This window comes from Photinus pyralis, unplaced genomic scaffold, assembly GCF_008802855.1.
Source record: "Photinus pyralis isolate 1611_PpyrPB1 unplaced genomic scaffold, Ppyr1.3 Ppyr1.4_LG3a, whole genome shotgun sequence".
Taxonomy (NCBI): domain Eukaryota; kingdom Metazoa; phylum Arthropoda; class Insecta; order Coleoptera; family Lampyridae; genus Photinus; species Photinus pyralis.
In genome coordinates, this window is record NW_022170509.1 from 14,250,267 (window position 1) to 14,273,275 (window position 23,009).

At 38.3% G+C, this 23,009-nt stretch overlaps 1 protein-coding gene across 1 annotated transcript in view; it reads left to right on the forward strand.

Annotated features, from left to right (window-relative positions):
• The window catches only part of LOC116165782, a 199,726-nt gene extending 176,984 nt beyond the window's left edge, over nucleotides 1-22,742 (forward strand). The window contains exons 3-7 of the mRNA XM_031480460.1: nucleotides 151-364; nucleotides 10,615-10,783; nucleotides 22,434-22,579; nucleotides 22,654-22,694; nucleotides 22,737-22,742. Coding sequence (XP_031336320.1) covers nucleotides 151-364; nucleotides 10,615-10,783; nucleotides 22,434-22,579; nucleotides 22,654-22,694; nucleotides 22,737-22,742 — 576 coding nt within the window. The remainder of the gene's footprint in view (nucleotides 1-150; nucleotides 365-10,614; nucleotides 10,784-22,433; nucleotides 22,580-22,653; nucleotides 22,695-22,736) is intronic.
• The last annotated feature ends 267 nt before the right edge of the window (nucleotides 22,743-23,009 follow it).

The following is a 23,009-nucleotide window of genomic DNA, read 5'->3' on the forward strand; positions in this document are numbered from 1 at the left end:
AAACTTTTGATTGAGAAATAATAGGTATCTACGTGCTAATATATGATATAAAGGATGTAGTCATCTACTTTCTTTTCCTATACAGAACCAAACGTGCAAATGAATCGCTTTTGTACAAATTGCAAATTTATGGCTTTATTTTCTTTACAGGTGACATGGTTGCATCACAAAGAAGACTCCATTCACTTGTTAACGGTAGGACGGAGCGCGTATAGCAGCGACGAACGTATAACACTTAGTTTTCGCTACCCTAACAACTTTAGACTAGAAATTGTGTACGTCACACGCAGGGATGAAGGGCTATACGAATGTCAAGTCGCAACGCATCCCCCAAAAGTAAAGAGACTGTTCCTCAAAGTCACAGGTTAGTTTTCCATTTTTATGTTTACGTATTCAAACATTTGCATGTTCCGAGATTATTGAATTGGTATTTAGCGCATACCATTTTTACATGAGTGCATAACTGTTCAACAATTCAAACACTTGAAACTTTGTTTTCATATTCACCCCAAACAGTGGCAGCGTGATATACTAAATTTCTCAATCGAAGTCCAAACTAAACATTACCTAAATTTCTTATCAAATTCGGATATCTATTATACGTTTATATTCAAATCAGTCGAACTGGTAACAAGATTTCGCAGGATTTGTCTGCTGTTCCGAAATATATTGCTTTCCATGCCGAATTGAAGTACGTTGTTTTTGTAGGGGCACGGAGTAAATAAAATAATGTACGGAATTGAATTCGCATCCCTTGGGACAAAAAACCTACGCCACTGAAGCAATCCGTCTATCAAACATTGCTTGTCGATATGCACATTTCTCTTCATTCATATTCCCATCCCGACACCCATTACAGAATAACGCTTCATATTATTCCTCCAAAATTCGAAATCCGCCAGCGTAAATCGCCACCTTCCGCTGAAAACATTATTACAACATTGTATAATGATTTTCCATCATTCTTCCCCGTCCGCGTTTAATCTCGAAACTTTCTATACAATTATTTATTAGAGTTCGTCCCGAATACAAATATCCATCACCGCTATCTTAAGTGCAAATCTTTATATGTCTGAGGTAACTGTATAACGTTTAGCTTTTCATCAAATTTCAGTATCCTTACTTCATATCTTACGCACGGGGGTAAGTGAGCAACCAACTAGATTCCAATAGGGACTAACGCGTCGCTACTTGGATAAGGAGGGTGAAAATGGTCCCCTTTTCAAATATACGCAAGATCAAAGCAAGAATTACAAGAAATATTGCAAATCCGTATACAGAATACAGCCACCACCACAAAGACAAACAAAATACAGTTAATGGATTTCCCCAAATCAGAATTTCCCCAGAGGAAACGGAAAAATTAATAAACTCCAAAGGTTCGTTCCGTCAATCTGGTCCGCGAGTAATCAATTTAATCAAGCGGTAAAATTATTTGGCGAAACAAATTTGTCTTGATCATATAAAAATTGGGGGGGGGGGGGGGGGGGGGTAATCCTTCCCCTAAACAAGGTTCTCGGCATTCTGTTGGGGGATAGGGCGATATTGACTTTGGCATTACCATTGTTCTTCATAGTTCAAAGAGGGCTATGGTTGGTAGAAATTAATTCCTTTCGTTGAGACCTTTCATTAGAGTACCATGAAACTAGTTTCACTCCCCCCCCTCCCCCTCCACCCCGTACTTTGATAAGAGGACAGAAAGAAGGGCCGTAGTTGGTAGAAAACGGTTCCTTTCGTTGAGACCTTTAATCAGAATACAATGAGAGATAACATAAATTTTTAACCCACCCCCCCCTCAGGCTTTGTCGCTCACTGATCTCGAAAAAGAGCCGCACGGGAAAGTTATAGTTTGTACAAACCAATTTATTTCGATGAGACGTTTCATTAGAATACCATGAAGGGTAGAACATGTGTTTACCCCCCCGCCCCTCCTCATTTTCTAAAGTTTAACTTGGCACCACTGAAGGCATGCGTATGCAAAATCTAAGACCAACTGGTTGTATGTAAAAGTTATGCACGTTTTACTTTCAAAAACACCATCTCAAGAAATAATTCGTGGGGAGGGCCCCCTTTTAGACAGCGAAATTTGATGGCCGTCTGGCACACCTTCAAGGTATTCCAGGACTCTAGGACCCTAGAAGTAGTTCAAAACGGCAGAAGTGCGTCCGGACGGACGGACAGACGGAGGGACAAAACACAAATAATAGCACATTTTTTTTAATTCTTAAAAATGCGCTAAAAATGAAAGAGATTATAACGGAGAAAATGAGAGGATTAAGGAAGGAGGTGAATATAAGAGAAGAACAAAGAGAGAAAGAGGAAGCAGAATTGATGAGAAGGATAACTAAACTAGAAGAAGATAATGAACGAAAGAGATAAGAGATAAGATTAGGAACAACATAACTATAAGAGGAGTAATGTTGTAAAAGGGAAAATAGAAAGAAAACACTAAGGAATAGCTGGAAGAAATACTACAAGTAGAGTGAAATAAAGTAATAGTCGCAGAGAACATGAGAACAGAAGAGGGAAGTTAAAGAGAAGCAGAATATACCTACCTAGATGACGAACCGACTGATCGAGAAAGAAGGGTACAGAAGGAATTAGACAGATAGCGGAGGGGCGGAGGGAGACATGGGTAAGGGTAAGAAAGTAAGATGGAGGTGGTGGTGGAAGGTGTAGAATACAGTTGGAGTAACGAAAGCGAACGAACGAGGAAAATGCAGGGTTTGAGAAAAAGAAGACGGCGAAAAGGAGAGGGAAGGAAGAGAAGAAGAAGGATACGAACACTCGAACCGCATAAGAAAGGAACAAAACAGAATGAAAAGGGAAATGGGTAACATGAAGGTGTTGTTCTGGAATGTAACGGAGATAGCAAGTAAAGAGATATAATTCTGGGAGTTTGAAGAAAAGGATACTGTGAAGGGAAGAGCAAACGCATTTAACAGGGGTAAGAAAAAATATATGGGAATAAGGGAATGAAACGAGAGACAAAGAGGAGATACAGGAAAGACGAGTAGAAGCGGAGGGGAAGAGGATAACAAGAGCTAAAAAATAAATTAGGAAATATGGTGGAAAGAGGAACACAAGATGTAAAGTCAAGATATAGGAAGTGCATTAAAGAGGAGGAGTTTTTACTGGAATTCACAGAAAGAAGAGGTTGGAGAATATTTAAAGGGAGGGAGAGAGAGGATTCGGCAAGATACTTACATGGGAGAGAAAGGAATGTCGGTAATTGGTTACATACTAGTAAACGGAAAAGTTTTGAAAGATTTTTTTGGTAGGGACAGGGACAGAATGGGGCCACCAAGATGAAAAGAGCAAGATGTTGAAAGATTGAAAGACGAAGAGAGATATAGTTATGAACAAGAGACACGGTGGGGGATTTAAGAAAGAGGCTAGAGGAGCCAGAACATTAACTAGGAGAGAGCACAGAGCAGGAATGGAAAAAGATGAAGGAAAGTATTAAAGAGGCAATAACATTGAAAGGGAGATAAATGAAATGAATGATGGGGCAGAAACACATGCAGAACAATGATGGAGAGGGAAAGAGAGGAGAAAAATAGTACAAAAGCATATGTAAGAAGAAACGTCCTCGTGTGAGATCGAAGGGACTTCATAGCAATTTGGGATAGCAGATCAGTATTATATTGGCCCGTTTTGACGATCGGCAATAAGATCTTGTCAAGGGCTACCGCCTTCCCTTTGCCAGCACCCTTCCTTTCCGTTCATCAGCAATTCGCATTTTGCTGGATTTTGCTAAAAACCCTCCGCCAAGTAATACTCAATATTTGGGGCACTTCTCATGACTCGAACTTCTACTAGCGACATGAGAAGGAGAGATCGAGATCCGAGCCTTAAAGAAACTTTTGATCGCCCCAAGTTGACTACCCCTTGGAGATGAGCGCCTTGCAAAATATGGTTAAATTCGCCCGTAGGGAAAAAAAGCAAAATTTCGTCAGGTAGGAGTTGTGCGCGTTTACAAAATCTTTCTGACGGCACCAATTTGAAAACAGTCGGGTCAAGATTGTAGAGGAAGACAGGAAATAACTGAAAAATCACTAGGAGATGGGGTGCAGATGTTGCAGCCCCGTCCCTAAAGTTGTTACACGGCTCCGGTAGGTATACGTACCAGCCGGACAAAGTGGGATTGTAAGCTACCAAAAATGCGCTAAAAAGATGAAGAAACGAAAGAATATGAAGAATAAACCAGAGAAATAAAAATAGAGAAAGTTTTTTGGAAGATAATAAGCAGAGGTAAATGAGAAATACAAATAGATGACTGTTAGCAGCACCTGATGAAGGAAAGCAGGAGAAAGGGCGTGCGACAGAGGCAGAGAGGAGTTGGAAGGATACGATATATCAAGAGAAGATTTGAAGAAACAAGACATGGATGGATTTTTCGGTAGTATTAAGGAGCAGCGGAGGAAACTAGTAAGCAGGATATAGAAAGGAGGCCTAGTGGAAGAATGGAAGGAAGGGGTGACAGTGCCGATTTACAAAACAAGTAAAAAGGACTGTGTGGAAAATTATAGGGAAACCACGATAATGGCGACTTGCAAAAAGGAAATAAAAAGCAAAAGTTCCGTTCCGGAGGGCGAGGATCAGAAATTGGAGAGAAATCGAAAGGTACATGGAGCTGATAACGGAGGGGGTGCCGAAGTATTTAACGGAGAGAAAAAAATTAAATTAAGTGCAAGGTTCAGGTGTGGAAAAAGGAAGATAGTGAACACCTGATAGTAGAACGCAGAGAAGTAGAAAGGACAGAGAAAAATAGGGGAGAAATATTAGATGCGGGAGGAAGGGGGGGAGGGGAGTAGTGGATGAAGAAGATATTAGAAAGACGAGATGAAATGAAAATGTAATGTAATGTAAATTGCTGAAATGTTTACTGCACTGTTCTTAATTCAAATTGACTTTGTCCCGTAATTGGGCGATAAGCCTGTAGGGCACAATAAATAAATAAATAAATGAAGCATAAAATTCTCTTGGAATTTCCCTAGAAACTACTCAGACTTACGATGAAAGGATCGCATTAAAATGTTGAAATTTTCCTAGTGTCCTCTTGATAATCTTTTTAGAACCTTCATTTAGAAGTTCTGTACGTCGAACCCTTAAAACTTCTAGCGTATCTTCAAAACCATTGAACCCCTACAATTTTCGCGGAATCCTCTGATAAAACTTTCTTCAACTAAGTTGATCGTCAAAACTACTTTTCAAACAAAACTATTTTCCTGGGGAATTTCAATAATATTGACTATAACTTTCTCCCCAAGCTTCATTGTGAAAATCCCCTGGTCTTCGGCATCTGCGCAGTACGTTCGAATCCGAAAACGTAGCACGATTGGTGTATACAGATTGTTTCGTACTTTCCTTTGAGATGTCAAGGTGTCATTGTACTTTGGCAACCAATTTTTTGTTTAATTGTCGTGTTCTCTCGGTTCCATTCTATGACATGCTCTTCTACAATTGATTTAAAATGCTTATTGGTTTGATATTTCTCCGTATCATACTTCATTCATAATATCGTTCAGTTTGCCTTCATAATTTTTTATTTTGCAAGCTTTTTCCCATTTTCCCGTAGATTCTTTCAGCAAACCCGTGAAATAGAAAACGTTAGACGATAAACGTCCAAAATGCTTAATATTTGAATATTTTGTAATAAAGTTTCATAAAAATGAAAAACTCAGCGATGTGTTACATCAATTTCCATTGTACGCAAGTGTATATTAGAACCCATTGAGAAGAATATGAGTAGATAGTGGCATAATGCAAATATATGAGAGAGTAGTAATAGCGACGAATGTGCAAAACGCAGGATTGTAGATTATATCCAGAATAAAAAGTAATAATTGTTTTAATCAAGAAAGAACTTTCACCCTGCAATTTTCGGAGTGTCAGGCTAGGGTTGTTTACTCCTATACAATTCCACTTGTATCGTTGTGCGTCGTGCAATTTCGACATAATGAGAATTATTTTGTTGGGTTGCCATTTGGAAGACTTTTTCGGGATATTCTGTTTCAACCTGAGAATCCATTAGTCCAGTCGTTTTTTGTGTTTCCTCGCATTATTATTAAAGCAACACTGTTACTTCAGATTCTTACCTAACCGATTTAAACGTGTAAACTTGTAAGTGACCTAACGCTTGCATTCTTTCGCAATACCATTAGGTAAATAGCTCCGCATTAAAATTTATGTGTAAAGTTAACAGAGAAAAGTTTCTCTACTACTCAGTTGTGATAGTTCACTATAAACGTGGCGAACCTAATAAATCTAGAGTTAGTAACATGTTTTCGTATAAACGGTAACATATAAAGTGCAACGGTTTCTGTTTTTACTTAATCTAGTTAATTGATGCTCCTCCTTCTACAGTACAGTGATTTTTTTGTAGTGAATGCGTTATTGAAACAAATTGAAATCATTGCTAGTTTCATTCCTCTGTTCTGCTACTAAGTTTTTTCGATAATGCAATGTAGGTACTTGATGTACAATTGTAGCGAACTTTCCGGAAATTTCCATAGACATTGAGGCGTCATGAAAGGTTAGTCATCGGGAATGTGACGTAATCTTTCCGAGAAATATGGCCTATTTTATTCTCGAATGTTCGCGACCGTTCGACTTTGCTATATAAGCAAATCGAATTGCGTTACAGTCTCAGTTACAATTAGAACGAAGTAATAAATGGTTCACGCTGTCATAAATGGTGCATTCGTGAGTGACAAATAATATTTTACTGTTATAAATTAATTAATTTCAAGACTGTCATAAATTTATTGTATTAGTTAGGAAGTAATCAAATTTACGTTACACTATGTATATGAATCATTTACCAGGTCTTACTCTCGCCGAATAATCTTATTAATTGCGTTTAGCGAACATAACCCATTTGCCCCGATTTCGAGTCGCACGAATACCTCCACAATTTTTATATGACTGCAATAAAACGTTCGGCCTGAGAGTAAAATTTTTCTAGATATATCGAATCACGTTGTATGATCTTTCAAATGAAGCATTTTTATTGAAACGTTTCATCCTTAGCTATATAAGTTTACTACTGTATTAGGTTGACGAAATTTGCAATTTTGTTTAGCATCATGCACTACCCCCATTGCGTATTTTAGTGCGTATGCAAAGAAATATGCTTTTACTGGAATGTACATAAACGCAATGCCTTACGTTGGGCTAGCAATAATAATGCTGTGTGCAATGGTCCGACCAAAATTAACCATACACAAAACACCTTAAACCTAGCTAGCTCTCTTAATAAAAATTTCCCAGAACACATCTGAATCCCGGAAAAACGAAAAATTCCAATTTCGACTTCAAATTCCAAATTTTATGGCCACGATCAAGTCCCTTAAATTCCAGAAGGATTACTAGAACACCTGGAATTAGCTTTAAATACGAATCAAAAAAATTAATCACAATTAAGCATGAAACATTTATCTGAATCGTTAAGGGGTTCGAATAAACCCACGATTTACACGAATTTACACAAACAAATTTATTCTAAACACAAATCAAATTAACCATAAAAATTGTAACAATAAAAGTGGACAAGCGTTCGATAACAATTAAACAGATTAATGAAACCCTAAACCACTCACAGTTTACTGTTAAAATGTCAAAAATCCCGGCAAAAAAACACTAATTGCACTTACAAAACGTATCGCAGTACACTAGTTTTCCTTAAACTTATCTTCTCTTCGGGTCCCAGGAACGTAATTTTATTCCATCGAAATAGACTGTCTGGCCAAACACATGACAGATGAAGGATGGCTGTACAAAACAGTATACCTCTATTTTCTGTTAAATCCAGTAACAACTCCCCCTCTTGGTTTCATTGTTTATCTCTTGATTTTCAAGTAGTGTTCCCCTTCCCATCTCCAACCAATTTCCTCTACTCCTTGTTCTGACATTTAAATTTAACCTATCTTCCTCCCTTTCCTCTATCATATTTTCTAATTTATTGTTTAACTCTTTCATTCTTTCTCTGTTATATATCGTTATCACTATGATCCTCTTCCTCTTCTACTCGTATTTCCTGTATGCCTTCTATCCTATTTCGTTTCATTCCCCCATTATCTTTTTACCCCTGTTGAAATGCATCCTCTTGCTCTTCCCTTTATTTTTCCGTTTCAAATTGATACTTCCATCTGTATTTGTTCGGTAACCTACTCTTCATTTTCTCCCAGTTCTTTTCTTCTATCCATAATTCTACCAATCCCAGCACATCATACCCTCTTACAAAGTCACGGAATTGTACATCTTTAGTTGATATCCCCGAAGTCTAATCGAAAAAGTACGAATTGTTTTGGATTCTACGCCCCGAAAAAAAAATTGCCTTAGATCAATCCGGAAAAAAATGTTCTTATAGAATGTGGCCTGTAGAATCCATAATTTCAAACAGTTCCAAGATTGGGCTACTAGTTCAAAAGTTACAGCCCTTTGAATTTTTTTCGAAATTGGTTTCTAGCCTATAACTTTTGATTGAGAGGTCTAATCGAAAAAGTACGAATTGTTTTGGATTCTACGCACTAAAATTAATAAGAAAGTGTTTTCCCGAGAAATTTTGGTGCAGTCGATTTTTGGTAAAAAAGGAAGGTTATACACTGCCTTCTTTTGAGGGCCGAAAGAAAATTGTCTCAGATCAACCGGGAAAAAAATTTGTCTTATAGAATGTGGCCTGTAGAATCCATAATTTCAAACAGTTCCAAGATTGGGCTACTATTTCAAAAGTTACAGCCCTTTGAATTTTCTTTCGAAATTGGTTTCTAGTCTATAACTTTTGATTGAGAAGTCTGATCGAAAAAGTACGAATTGTTTTTGATTCTACGCACCAAAATTAATAAGAAAAAGTGTTTTCCCGAGAAATTTTGGTGCAGTCGATTTTTGGTAAAAAAAGAAGGTTATACACTGCCTTTTTTTGAGCCCCGAAAAAAAAAATTGTCTCAGATCGACCCGGAAAAAAATTTTCTTATAGAATGTGGCCTGTAGAATCCATAATTTCAAACAATTCCAAGATTGGGCTACTAGTTCAAAAGTTACAGCCCTTTGAATTTTCTTTCGAAATTGGTTTCTAGTCTATAACTTTTGATTGAGAAGTCTGATCGAAAAAGTACGAATTGTTTTGGAATCTACGCACCAAAATTAATAAGAAAAAGTGTTTTCCCGAGAAATTTTGGTGCAGTCGATTTTTGGTAAAAAAGGAAGGTTATACACTGCTTTTTTTTGAGCCCCGAAAAAAAAATTGTCTCAGATCGACCCGGAAAAAAAATTTTCTTATAGAATGTGGCCTGTAGAATCCATAATTTCAAACAGTTCCAAGATTGGGCTACTAATTCAAAAGTTACAGCCCTTTGAATTTTTTTCGAAATTGGTTTCTAGCCTATAACTTTTGATTGAGAAGTCTAATCAAAAAAGTACGAATTGTTTTGGATTCTACGCACCAAAATTAAAAAGAAAAAGTTTTCCCGAGAAATTTTGGTGCAGTCGATTTTTGGTAAAAAAGGAAGGTTATACACTGCCTTCTTTTGAGGCCCGAAAAAAAAATTGTCTCAGATCGACCGGGAAAAAATTTTTCTTACAGAATGTGACTAGGGAATGCAATCCCGCAGCAAAATCTCAATCCCGGTATTTGCGGGATTGCTAGATGTTAATCCCGCGGGATCCCGGTATTTGCGGGATCCCGCAAAACCTTAAATAAATTGACAACTAAGCAATTCTGTGCGGTTAACTTCTGCATTAAAATAAGTCGCTAATTATCACAATATTTAACAAAAAAGTACCTTCGGCCTAACTTAGAACTCAAAAAAACCTCACCTGTAAAGCACAAAAAGATGAACTTCTAAAGTGCCTCAAAAATCATAGTAAATTTTTAACGAAAAAAGTTTAACAATTATATAAAAAATAACTTCTCCGTTATGCGTTTCATTAACAAAGTAAACAGAGTCGTCCACTTGGTCGACAAATTCCTCAGTCCCGCAAATCCCGCGGGATCCCGCTCCATTTATGTTGCGGGATTACAAACATGCTGCGTGATCCCGGTATTTCGGGATCCCGCGATCACGGTATTGCATTCCCTAATTAGGATACAAATTGGAAGTAATACCTACTTTTAGATGTGGTATATGTTCGATTCCTTCTGCAACTCGCCTTTTCTCGTTTATTTTGCACCTCTTCCCTCCATTTGTCCGACCAACATTTTTGTATATTCTATGGCACTGCTAATGGAAGATTTACCATGTGGCTCCATTAATCTAGACTTAATAGTATTCGATCCATTGACTAATGTATGTCAAAAACGTCTTCATTACCTCATTACCTCAAGTGTGTATACTTAAACCTCATTATTTAATATCTATGTTTAAACAAAAGATGATAATTAAAACTAATTATGCGTAGACAAGGGTACTCAAACGCTATTACTTTATTAGCAAGTTTGTATTTACATAGTCGTTAAAAAACTGTTTGTTTTTAACGTAAAGGTGACTTCTAAATCACTTGATTTGCTGCCCGAGGTTTGGAGAAAGAGAAAATAAAAGAAGTAATTCAATCTTTTATTCTCACCCTTAGTTTGATTTTACCATCCTTTCACTAATTAATTGACGATTTCAGCTCCAGAGTTGACGATCGTCGACGAATCTGGTCGTGAAGTAACGGAGAGGTATTATAAAGCGGGAAGCGCACTGGAATTAACCTGTATCGCTACTCAAGTTGGAGGAGCCGGGGAAAATCGTCCTATAACGTGGAGACAAGGTGATCGCACTTTAACTATGGGAATAAGGTAAGTACCGGTGAAATTAATATGTTAATTGGCATAAGCGAAAAAGCGTTTTAATCGAAATCTTGAGAGACCCTCCTTTGTTAGAATTCGATAATTTTCTCAAAAATTGTAATGTAATTAATTCAAAGAAAACGCCTTTATTGCCCCTGCTTATGCTTAATGAAGTTCAGAAGCAATTAGGCAATTAGTGTTAATGCGCATGCGCCAATTATGTCATTAGGGAAGTTTTTCCTGTTATCGCATACCAGATACTTTACGCTTCCTTACATTTTCATTACTTTGATCTGTTAATGATATCGATTTGGACTATTGAAATCGGCCTAAAATCTAAATTAAACTTTACCGTACAATTTCTTATTCGGATTTGCGAAAGGAGAACGGAATGAGAAAAGTCGTTTTTTCTCCAAAGTGTTCCTATTGGAGAAACATAACGCTCCAATTGCTTTCTGGGTATTAACGAGCGAATTAGAATCAAAACAGAAATCGCACCAAACGTAAGTTGCATTAAGCACTCAAAAGGGTTATTTTAACTCATTAGGGACGCTTCCTGTTTTATGCCAAACTTATTGCGAGAATTTCTTTCAGAAGAATAAACTTGCGAAATGATCTCGAAACCATTATTTGAGACTTGTTGTTTATAATGAAATTTAAGGTGAAATATGAACGAGACAATTTTATAAGACAGGAATTGTTTAAATACCCTAGGTAATTTATAATGAATCTACACTCACCATCCCCGAAGCAACGCTAACAAATTTCTTTCATGCACGCGAAATTTCATTTAGAATAATTTTGAAGTTACCCGTCTTCGTTATGTAGACGTAGTGGGTACGTTCGAGATAATTGTAGGGGTGATTAAATTATTTAAATATTCAAATTTTTAAGAAATTCCCTTTCAAACGTTCTTTTGTATACGCAATAATTTTCACGGGTAAGCCAGGCAGTAGTCAACTGGAACTCTTTGACTTCGGGTAGCCATTTATACGTTGAAGGATACATTTAAGTTACACAACACCGATTAAAGACGTAGGTACACCCAAAACTAAACGCTTTAGATAAACGCCTTGTATGAAAGAACATTAGGAAAACTATTTTGAAGACAACACTTACCTTCAGTGAAGGCCTAGATAACGAAGTAAGAAGCACAATAACTGAAATAGTCTAATTAATAGTAAACCCACCCTTAAAAAACGCTAATGACGTTCTTTCTTGTACGTGTAATTTCCTTAGAAGTAATTTTCATGGCGCAGTAGTCGATGCCGATTAAATTTGATCTAGTGGCGACAAGAAGTCTGAGGATATGGCGGAATTAATGAGAAATGGGGCAGATTGAGAATTGCCAATTTTGCTGATTTGGGGGTCCACGAGCACTTCCATCTGTAAAATTAGTTTCTGGAGATATGACCGGTAAAAGAATGAACAGTGAATACTATTGGTAAAACAGGGCCGGATGTTCACCGGGGGTAGTTGGTCGCGCCGTGTCAAAGCTCAAGTCGAAAAGCTGTATTATGAAAATTCCTTTGGAGCCAAGAAAATGGCGCGCGTTAACCCAAGGGTGGAAGTTTTAATTACGCGACGTTAAGTTCTTTTGACCCTGAAGAAAGTTAAAAATACACTGTATAGGTCGCGCGATTGCTGCTGTTTTGTACACACGTAGCGCCTCCCTATTTTTTTTCTTTTAAAGTAAAAGTATTTATCCTGGTAAATTACGCATGCGTAACAGATCTATGACCTAGCAATCATATACCGGCTGGAAAGGTTCCAACTGTTGCCAATAGCATTGCACAAGCAGCTCTTATTCTTTCTCCCGCCGATTGCGTGGTTTGATCAGTGATAAAGTTCCTAGATGCCCAAAAAATAGCACCAGTCGGAATTCATCCTCAATTCTGTAGGTCTACGGAGTCATGGGCAACCAGATGGTGCATCGTTGGTGTAGGCAATTCTGCGAAGCTATTAAAAATGGCAATGATGAAGAGCGTGATGAGTGACCGTCACTCATCAATGAAAGTGTCAGTACGAACCTGCTGTTGAAGAAATTGTGTGCCAGGTGGGTGTCGAAAAATCTCACAGCCGAGCACAAAATGAAACACTTAAAAGGACCATGGACATCTCTGCAAGGGTATCATAAGACGGCGACGAATTCTTCGACAGAATTGCAAGACGTCGGTTTCCCACTTCACCCCTGAATCCAAACAGCAGTCAATGAAGTGGCGTCACAGTGGATATGCAGTCAAAATGAAGTTCAAGCATCACAAAGAGGATTCTGCTTATTGAACTCCTGCCCAGTGAAACAGTGAACGGTGGAAATTGTGACGTGCCATTCAATTTTCAAAGCAAGAGGCGTGGAATGCTTACTGCAGGTGTTGTGCTGTCCCATGACAATGCTCGTCCACATAGGGCTCGGCGCACATCAACTCTTCTACAAAAATTCAGCTGGAAGTGGTTTTCTGACCATACAGTCCTGATTTTTCACCCGGCGATTTCCTTTCCTCCGGTCAGCGTTTTGGCAATGACGAAGAGCTAAAACCGAATGTCATACGCTGGTTCCATTCACAGGCCTCCGAACTACGTTTTCTTTTTATAAAAAAAATAGAGGAACTTATTTTCTGGAGGCGCCTCGTAGATAACGTAATTTTAAATGATATTCTTCGTACTGGTGGATTGCTCAATCGGAGGCAATCGTACGAAAAGGTCTGGGATTTGCCGTTGATTTTCGTCGTCAACTGTTGGAGATCGTCGGTATCATAATACAGAGAGGGGTGTGGTACTCCCACTCACTAACACCCCTTCACACTTCTTTGGCCTAGAATCTTGCAACGGGAGTCACTTTCGCATTCTTCCGGTGCGCTCTCTATCTACCTCGGCATCTCATCTTTTATCTCTTGACTTCTTTCTTTCTAGTGCCTTACTATTTTTATTCAGTTTTGATACAATCATTTCCTTTCACTTTCTACAATATTGGACTTCTATATTACCTCTCCTATCATCTAACCTCTTTTTGAATTTATTTAGGTATACAGTGTGGGGACCGTGTACCGTGTTTTCTCAGTACCCATGGTTTTAGGGCGCCTATATTTGCCTTGATCCAGGACTGTTTGTTATTCCATTCTTCTTCCCATTTTTGGATAGCTTTCCGTGTTTCATTGTGCTCTTGCTCTAATTTTTATCCATAACGGAGGGGTGTTAGAAACTACCATCAGGTCCTTTGTAGAAAATTGCAGCTGCCACCTTTAGCGATGTGTTCCTTTGTAATTTATCAATTAAGTCTCTGGCGGTTTGTTTGCATACTACACCACCCCATACCTCACTGAAATACGCTATCGGCAATCGTGGCTAACACCCTTCTCTTTTCCTCCAGTGGCCCGCCACTGTTCCACATAAGTCTACCCATTTGCTCTACGGTTTTCCCAGTCTTCTCCACGACTTTTCTTGGATATTCAGCTAATGCCAGACTTTTATCGACCGTAACCCCAAGGATTTCTATTCTTTGATCTAACGGTATCTTTTTCTCCACCTAGGATAATTGTCTGCGGAGCAATTCTTCTGCCGACTATCTCTACTCCCTCCATCAATTTGCCGAGGTGGATTATAACCACTATGGGCCTCACTGCTCCGGGTTCCTTATTGGGGACAAGTACTACAGACGCTTTTTTCCACTCGGATATCTGCCAGCTCCCATAACTTCATCAAAAGCTTTGGTGAAGATGTTTGGGTGCTTCTTGGTCACAGCGCCACCACTTCTGAAGAAAGGCTGTCAGGACCTTGGGCTATCCTTTTTGGCATTTTATTTGCCGCCTGCGCTACTTCACTTAAGGTCACCATTTCTACCGCTCCCCTCTGCTTTTCCCGCCCCTCTCTTAGCATCGGCGCTTGTAACGGAAAAAATTTTTAATTTTATATGTATCCTCCTCGTCGGTTGCAGTGACTTTAGCATATATGCCCCGCTACGATCTTGTAGGCTTCGAGCCTTTCAGACAGGATTTCCTACGTTCTGCCACTTGCTCGTCCCACCAGTAAGTGTGTTTGCTATGGTTGCCATACCTGCGTCTAGCTCCTCCAAGGTGTCGAGAACCTTGGCTTCTCTTATGGCGACTTTGGCTTTGGAGTGGACTAGCTGTTTCACCACCCATCGTTCACTGTGTGGTGCCTCCCGTTTGTTATTGCGACCGCGTGATATATTTATGATCAGTGAGCGTTTGGCAGTCCTCCACCCCCCACTCCGCACTAGAGACTGATGTTAATGTCGGTCAAAAAAAAATATATTATAATATCAGTGTATAAAGCGTATTTATTTATTTATTTATTTATTTATTTATTTATTTATTTATTTATTTATTTATTTATTTATTTATTTATTTATTTATTTATTTATTTATTTATTTTTTATTTATTTCCGGACAAGTACTAGTCGTTAGTGCTTCGTTAGTAACTCTTAGTGCTTCATAACTTTCATCACCGCGACCGGCCGTTTCCGAGAAATCGACCCCCCTTGTGAAGTGCTGACTTCCTACCCTCGTTAAAAGCACTAACGACCGGAAAAGTACTAATCCTTAGTGCTTCCTTAGTGCCTCTTTGTGCTTCATAACTTGCATCAGCACGACCAGCCGTTTCCGAGAAATCGACCCCCTCTTGTGAAGTGCCAACTTCCTACCCTCGTTGAAAGCACTAACGACCGGTCTAGTGCTTATCGTTAGTGATTTCGACGATTCCAAATATACCTACAGGTTGTTAATGACTAAGTGCGACAAACTTCAGAGGGTGATTACTGCCCGAAAAAGTAATGACAGTTTGCTACTTGTCTTTTATCCCCTTCATTTTCTGAGATATGGGGTGTTTTTCTGACATCTGACTATTTATTTATTGTTCTGGAACCTGTTGAGATACCTATACAAATGAAATTTGGTTGGTAGAGGTAGTTATATTGCGCATTTGTTGACAAGCAATTAAGAAATGTATGTGTATAATTTTGCATAAAAACGACACTCCATAGGAAAAAGAAGAAAAACAACCCCGTATCTCGGAAAACGAAGCATTCGTAGACAAGAGTTATATCGCAAACTGTATTTTTCTTCATGGAGAATTACCCCTTAAAGTTTGTCGCACTTATTCACTAACACCCTGTATTAAACTTAAGCAAGTTACTGATCTTCATTCCTTGCGCCCTATATAACAAACGCTTAGCAATCGGCATGGATCCTATAATTTTGATAGTAAAGCACTAACGATTAGCACTGGCCCGACCGTTAGTGCGTAGAAAGTCAGCACTACACAGGGGAGTGGGGGGGGGGGGGGAGGGGGCATTTTTCTTAGAAACGGTCGGTCGTGCTGATGCAGGTTATACAGCACTATCAAATCAATTTGAAGCGACTACTTCTTATTAATTATACGTATTAGTTTGTCGAATTTATATCCGTATAGGCGAATATTATGAAGGCGATCAGTAACAAGCTAGCCGTTCCTCGATTTACAACGGTAGATGACGCGGGATCAAACCCAAGCGGACGCGTTTTTTTTTTCTATATTACATACCACCAATAAGAATGTAGCGATGGAATGTGAGAGAGAAAGAAGTAGTGACTTCTGTCGGCACTCACGAAGTGCCACTTTTCATTTTTTTGGATGTCCAACACGTCGGTGTTTAGATCCAACTGCAGCATGTTTTTGCATAACAAATATTGGAGTGTTTACGCAACAAAGCATTTCAAATTCGTGCGTATTAGGCAATATGGGCGATGCAAACATAAACTTTCGACAACAAATTTGTCCTTTTGCAGCTGTAGACCCTATGACTGGTTTGATGATAATTGCCGCATTGCTAAGCAAACTGCGGCATCCGAATAAACATAACAATAAATAATCGCAATATCCGGCATTTAGAGATCCGAATTTACATATATACTGGAAAAGTATGTGCGTAATTGTATTGAACGTTGTCAGAAAGAAAAATCGATATATGAAATTGTGTTAAACCGGCGGCGTCTTATTAAAAAGTTTAAGTGTAAACGCATTTAAAGCTAAGTATGCCGTTACTCGCACCAAATGCATAGCATGAAAAGATATCATTATATGCGAAAAAAATTTAAATTCCCAGTAATGGATCTAACGGATTAGAGAAAAGATATTCGCACTCACAAGAAAGCTGTCTGCACGAATAACGTACAACACAATTGCATTAGCATTAGTAAAAGTTATCTTGCGATAATTTCCCTTGGTGCGCCATTTCAGAGCTTTTCATTTATACTTTTTCAAGAATTCCCTTGTCAACCTACATGCTTATAGACATTTTTACATCTCCATAGAAATTAAAAATCAACAATCCATTAAAATGTGCACCACCACAGGAGAACGACTTTTTATGCTTGATGGAAACTGTCAATTATCTCACTCTCTATTAGAGCGTACTCTCACAGTTAAAAATGTATTATGAATTTGACACTGCAATTTTAGTACAAAAACGTTTTTCGTCCCTGTGAGTTATTGGATGGCAGTGCAGATTTATAGAACAGCGCGTTGATGTTTGTTTCTGGCATTTCGCCATCCAACAAGGACAAGACACATTGCGCATAATAATGCTACAGTGGAAAAAGTCGTTACTGGTTAAAGGTAAATGTGCACTTATTTTTACCTCAACCAATTCACCCAATATAGAAGTGTGCCAGGCTCAAATATTGTCCCCGGATGAGCTGCAGCGTAAAATGCATTCACTATTCAGTCACACAACTTTAAACTAAGTCACTTAATTAATTTAATTATGCACAGTTAAACTTGCGAAATTACGTTCTCGTATGAATATATAGATGCATATATGCACTGGAATACAAAAGAGAACTCAATGTACTACTTTAGTTAAATAATAGCGTGGCGAATAAGAAAATGAACAGCGCATATGAATGACTATTATAACTTTTGACTTCCTGCACGATTCAAGGAAAGGTCTAATACTTCAATCCGTATTGTAAAAAAGTAAGTTCTGCCATAAATTGGAAGCAGAGCTTTGATAACTAGACAAATAAGTGATAAACAATGATATTAAATTAATAAATCCGGTAATTTAAGCTAAAAGGATGTAACGGCGCAGTTACATTTAGAAGGGTCGCAGACCTCATCTTGTATAAAATAAAATCGAACCTCTACGGAATTTTAATTCAACCCTTTCTAAATGCACTGAAATTAAATGCACTTTTTACTCAATGGAATAAAATAACCCAAAATCTTTTCTTTGCATTCGATTCTTATCAATGAATACACTCCAAAATTTGCTTCATGCAAATAATTTTTATGGGTCGATTCCTTCAGGAATATTAAAATTACTTCAAACAATTTAATATTTCTTAAATTTAAATTTAATGGATGGTATCTCAACTGCCAGGGTTATCGGCACCCATTTATGGTTTATGGGCTAGGTACTTATATTTGGTTGGTATTTGTATTCCTTCCAGAAAGCATATTGTCCATTTACTCTGCCATTGGTTTATGAGTTTGTTCTTTGTGCAATCAGTATGTCCTGGATGGTGATTTTACGTACGGTGTTGTGAGGATGGGGTGTTGCAAATTTTGTTTGTTGATCAGTCGTCTCGTTCCCAGCAATTCCACAATGTGATGAAACCCATAATAGTGTAGTGGTCCAGTTGTTGCTGTGCCTTTCGGAGATGGTGGCTTGGGGGTCTGGGACTTTCTGGTGTTCTACGAACCGCGTTTTGTTACGGATTTCATGGACGATAATGAGTCGTTTATGATGTCAATAGTATGAAGTTATGATGAAGAATTATCGTACCCAAATTGGTTCGTGCCCGCTCATGAAAATGCTTTTCGCTGTTTGAATCTTTCCCGTTAGGAAAACCGAAACGGACCTCCTTTTTTTAACGCAATGACCTCAACTGGCGTGCCCTAACAGCCAATGGAAAGCCCACATTTCGGTATTCTCAGCCGGTTTAAAATGGAATGGATTTTTTCACTCGAAGAGATTGTGGCAATCGCACTCATTTTCTCCAATACGGTCAAACATTACGCTACCTACTATTACTACTATTAACTTATCGTTATAGCTTGGTCATTCTTCCCTCTGATCATCTTTGCGCTAAAAATCCTATAATATAATTCTCTACCTCTCTAATATTTCTATTTTGCTTAATAATTTGTTCATGCTCCGTAATTTGTTTACTTCTTTAACTTCTTCGTCTTCGTAAAATTCTTCTTCACTCAATAACTTGAAATATTGTGCTAGTTCTACTTCTTCTTGACTGTCCTTCAATTTTGTTGATCTTGTTCCAAATTCTTATTCATGTCTTGTAGTAACATTGCTTCCTTTCGTTCTTTAAATATGCTTGCTCCAACAGGACTACCTTTCTTCTTGATTCTTCTTCATTTTCAAATTTAATTCTTGTGCACACAGATCTTCTTAACGTCTGATTAACCTTTCTTCTAAAATTTCATCTCTGTTATGAATACCACTTTCTTCAGCTGGCTCTACCCCCTAATAGTATATTGAAAGACAAGTGTTACAATGCGACCTATTGTAATACGAGTGTCCGCAAGATAGGAGTATTACAATAAAGCATTGTAACACGCGTTTATCATACTATTTTTTCTATTTCGGTGCTTTAATTTAATTAAAAAAATCATTATCAGAAACTATAGGGAACATTAGAACTAACATGTTTTATGTTGGGAACACTTTTTATGCCGTTAAGTTTTAGGTTGGCAGCGTAGTAAGACTGACATTTTGAAGTTCAAACATGGAAGTACCCAACGAAGTACCTACGTGTACTAACTAGTAACTGCCAACTTAAGAGATGAGTTTCCAAAAAAAACGACTATAATCACTGTCTTTGTACAACTGTTTTCGGCCGAAAACAGTTGTACAAAATCATCATTGTGACACCGAAATAGAAAAAATTTCTTAATTGTTCAATTAAATTATTTAAATGCTATTCTTTTTTGTTGTTAACTTCTTTAATTTCTTGAATGTTTCATATCTTTCGAAGGAGATTTTTGACCCCCTCCAATTCTCCTGATTTCTGTGACTGGTACCTTTTTGTCTTAATTCTTGGTATTTCCTCGTATTTTGCTACTTGAGCCCTTTCTAGAATAGTCGTCAACAGTGCAGATATCGTATTTATTACTCCAGATCCTATTAACATCTTTTCCACATCTCTGGGGAAGTGTTGAGATAGGACAGGTATCAGTAAAGACTTCTTCATAGTTGGTCTTATTTACCCAATACCAGACATGGTCGCAAACGACCAGATTTAAGAATTCATTCCATTGCTCTCCACTGTCGTCGGTCTTTGGCGATTCCCACATGGGTGACTTAGCATTAATCCTGCTATAATAGCCTCCCTCTCTTGTTTTCTTAAGCGCTTTCTTTAAGGCTTTCTTCGGTTCACTTATTATTACAATATCAACCTGTTTCTGATTTGCAGTAGCATATGCTAAGTCGTGGGCTTCCTTTTCTCTCCCTAAGTTCTCCTGTAGTACCTTAACACTAATTTTTGGTTATTTGGGCTCCACTACTCCGACTGATTCTGTCCCTTCTTTCTCCACGAATTTTCTTCTCATTTAATTTGGTCCACACTTAGTACACATTTCGTTGTTTTGACATTCTCTGGTTTTGTGTCCATATTTAAGACATTTACAACACCTTATGATGTGAACTCTCTCTCACTGACTACACCCAATCCATTGAATCTTTAATCTCACTGATTTAATCATGGTGACAGTCCGCGTCCTTGGAACCTTTACTACTGCAGTTTGTACCTTATATTTTCCTAGTCTTATTGTTTTTATTCCTACATCGGAATCTTATATTATTGCTTGCGTAACTTTCTGTGCACTTGTGGTTGGGCCCATTCCTGTTATAAATATGGCAGTTATTTCTTCCTCATATTTCTGTTGGACTTCTCTCTGGGGGAGATTCTTTCCTGTTCGCTGTCTGTATCTTCGCTCTCCACATGGATCTGGTCTTTTTACATTGCGTTTCCTAATCGACATTCCCATTCTTTGTTTGCGTCAATTGCCTGTCGTTTTAACTATACCCTTAATCGCCTTGTCAGCTGGTCCAAGTACTTCTTATATCTCGCCCTCTACGTTACCTTCACATTATCTTTTAGCTGAGCTGGATTTTGTGACCGACATAGACAATTTCAACGGATCCTTTCCTTCTCTTACGAAGAAAACCTCATTTTCCCTCCTTTCTAGCTCACTTGAACTTTTTTGAAGTGCAGGTGGAGACCTGGTGATAGAGTTTCTTCTGGAAAAGGGATTAAAAATTCTTGTTTGCTTATCGCTTATCGCATCATGCGTTTTATCCTGGTGTAGTTTCATATCCGATTTCATGCAAAGGTCGTCACAAAGGCCAGAAGCTTTTAATGGCGCCCTGATCTGGTTCCCTACCACGTTCGGTAACGGTCGGGTGAGACCTGCTCGCTCCGCCTCGCTCCCGACCGGTGCTGGGGACAATCAGAACCCCTGCACAATTTTGTCCCATTTCGGCGTAAAGCTTTATTTTTACTTTTTGTTTTTTTTAAATCCTCCTCCACCTGGGTTTCTCTATTTTTCTTTCCATTTTCTCTTGGTCTTATTGTAAAACACCTTCCAGTTTATGTTGCCCTTCTTCGATTCTCTTGGTTTCTCGCTGCTCTCTGTTGGCTTCCTCTACTTCAACCTCTATTTGATTCAACTTTTGTGTAGGGATCTCTGGATCTCCACTTGTGTACGACTGGCTTATTTCACATTTTATCTTCATCGGCTCGCCTCATCTCTTCTGGGCTTGCTTGAGGTTCTCTCTGTGTTTGGCGAGGTCCACTCCCATCAGAGTTTTCTGGTGGGATCTGGTAGCTTTTAAAAATACCTAGACTTTCTTGAGAAGACATCTTTCCTTGCATAAAAATGTATTTCCGCTCACGTCAATCTTCGCCATAGATGCAAGAAGTCTAACAGTTCCCACACGATATAATCCCAATTTTGAAAATTCTTCTGTTTGGCACTTCAGTCTAAATTCCAAATTAATGATTCACTTTTTTACTAGTAAAATGGACCCACTCTCAACTGCAGCTCAGCCACAAATTAATAATAAGACTAGGACCATATAAGGTCGCTTTGAAAAATCACTATTGCGAATAATAATGGAGGCAGTTTTAATTTTGAATGGCGCATGCTCTTTTTACTACCAATCACGGATGGACTTGGGCTCTTACTCATCTTTCGACGCAACTTCAAAAATTGTTGACTCAATGCTCTTTATGTCGCAGGTTGATTTAGTGGCAAATGTAACCGAATAGGTCTAATTAAAACCATGAAACCTGAGACCTAAGTGAGACTCGGCGGCTCTACCTGCTTCCTTAAACCATTAAGGAACAATGAATGTATGAGAAGAAAAATTTGTAACCAATTTGTTTTTTCAATGCTACTGTTGCAAAATGGCGTTACAGTATTTAAACAAATTATGATAAACGTGGTATTTCAATTAAATATGACCGCATACTTCGTAATTTACCACATATGATAGTGGCCGATGTTTGTTTGTGACATTTCTAAACGCGGTGCATAATAGTAGAAATATTTCGAAAGAATAGGTTCACGTATTGTGCTGAGTTATTAATCACCTCTAACATTCTCTTACATTCTTGGTAATTACCATACTCTGTTTCAGCTCCAACAATTCCAACATCTCGACAGGGACGGACATGGTTGTATCCACCCTCACAGTGGCCCCTCTACAAAAGCGTCATTCCGGAAACTACACGTGCGCCGTTGGAACGTTAGCTTTTGCAACTGTCGCAGTACACGTTCTTAACGGTAAGTTATTGTAGTAAAATCTTCCAAATCTTGTCATTAATCTTAACTTTCGGAGAATAAAGTGTATTCGCTAGGCCGTGGTAATAGCGCTGTCAGAGACCGTGAATCAAATCAAGTAAGTTAAAGACGATTCATCACGAATAAGCGATTTTAACAGAGATAAATGAAAATCAATTGACTTTCTATTTACCCCACAATGAAGTTACCTTGAATTCCTCCGTCGTTACGATTTTTTGCGAGACACCTACCAATTGAGGCGAAATTACTACTCAGAGTCGACTCAGTCTCGTAACTATACCCAATATATTATACGATGGGATTTTAAAACCAATTTCACAAATTAAATATCCCCCATTCCCCAAAAAGCAAAACTCTATCGTATTGATTTAGCTATTTTTGTTAATCAACGAAGAACTAAGGGTTTATGTAC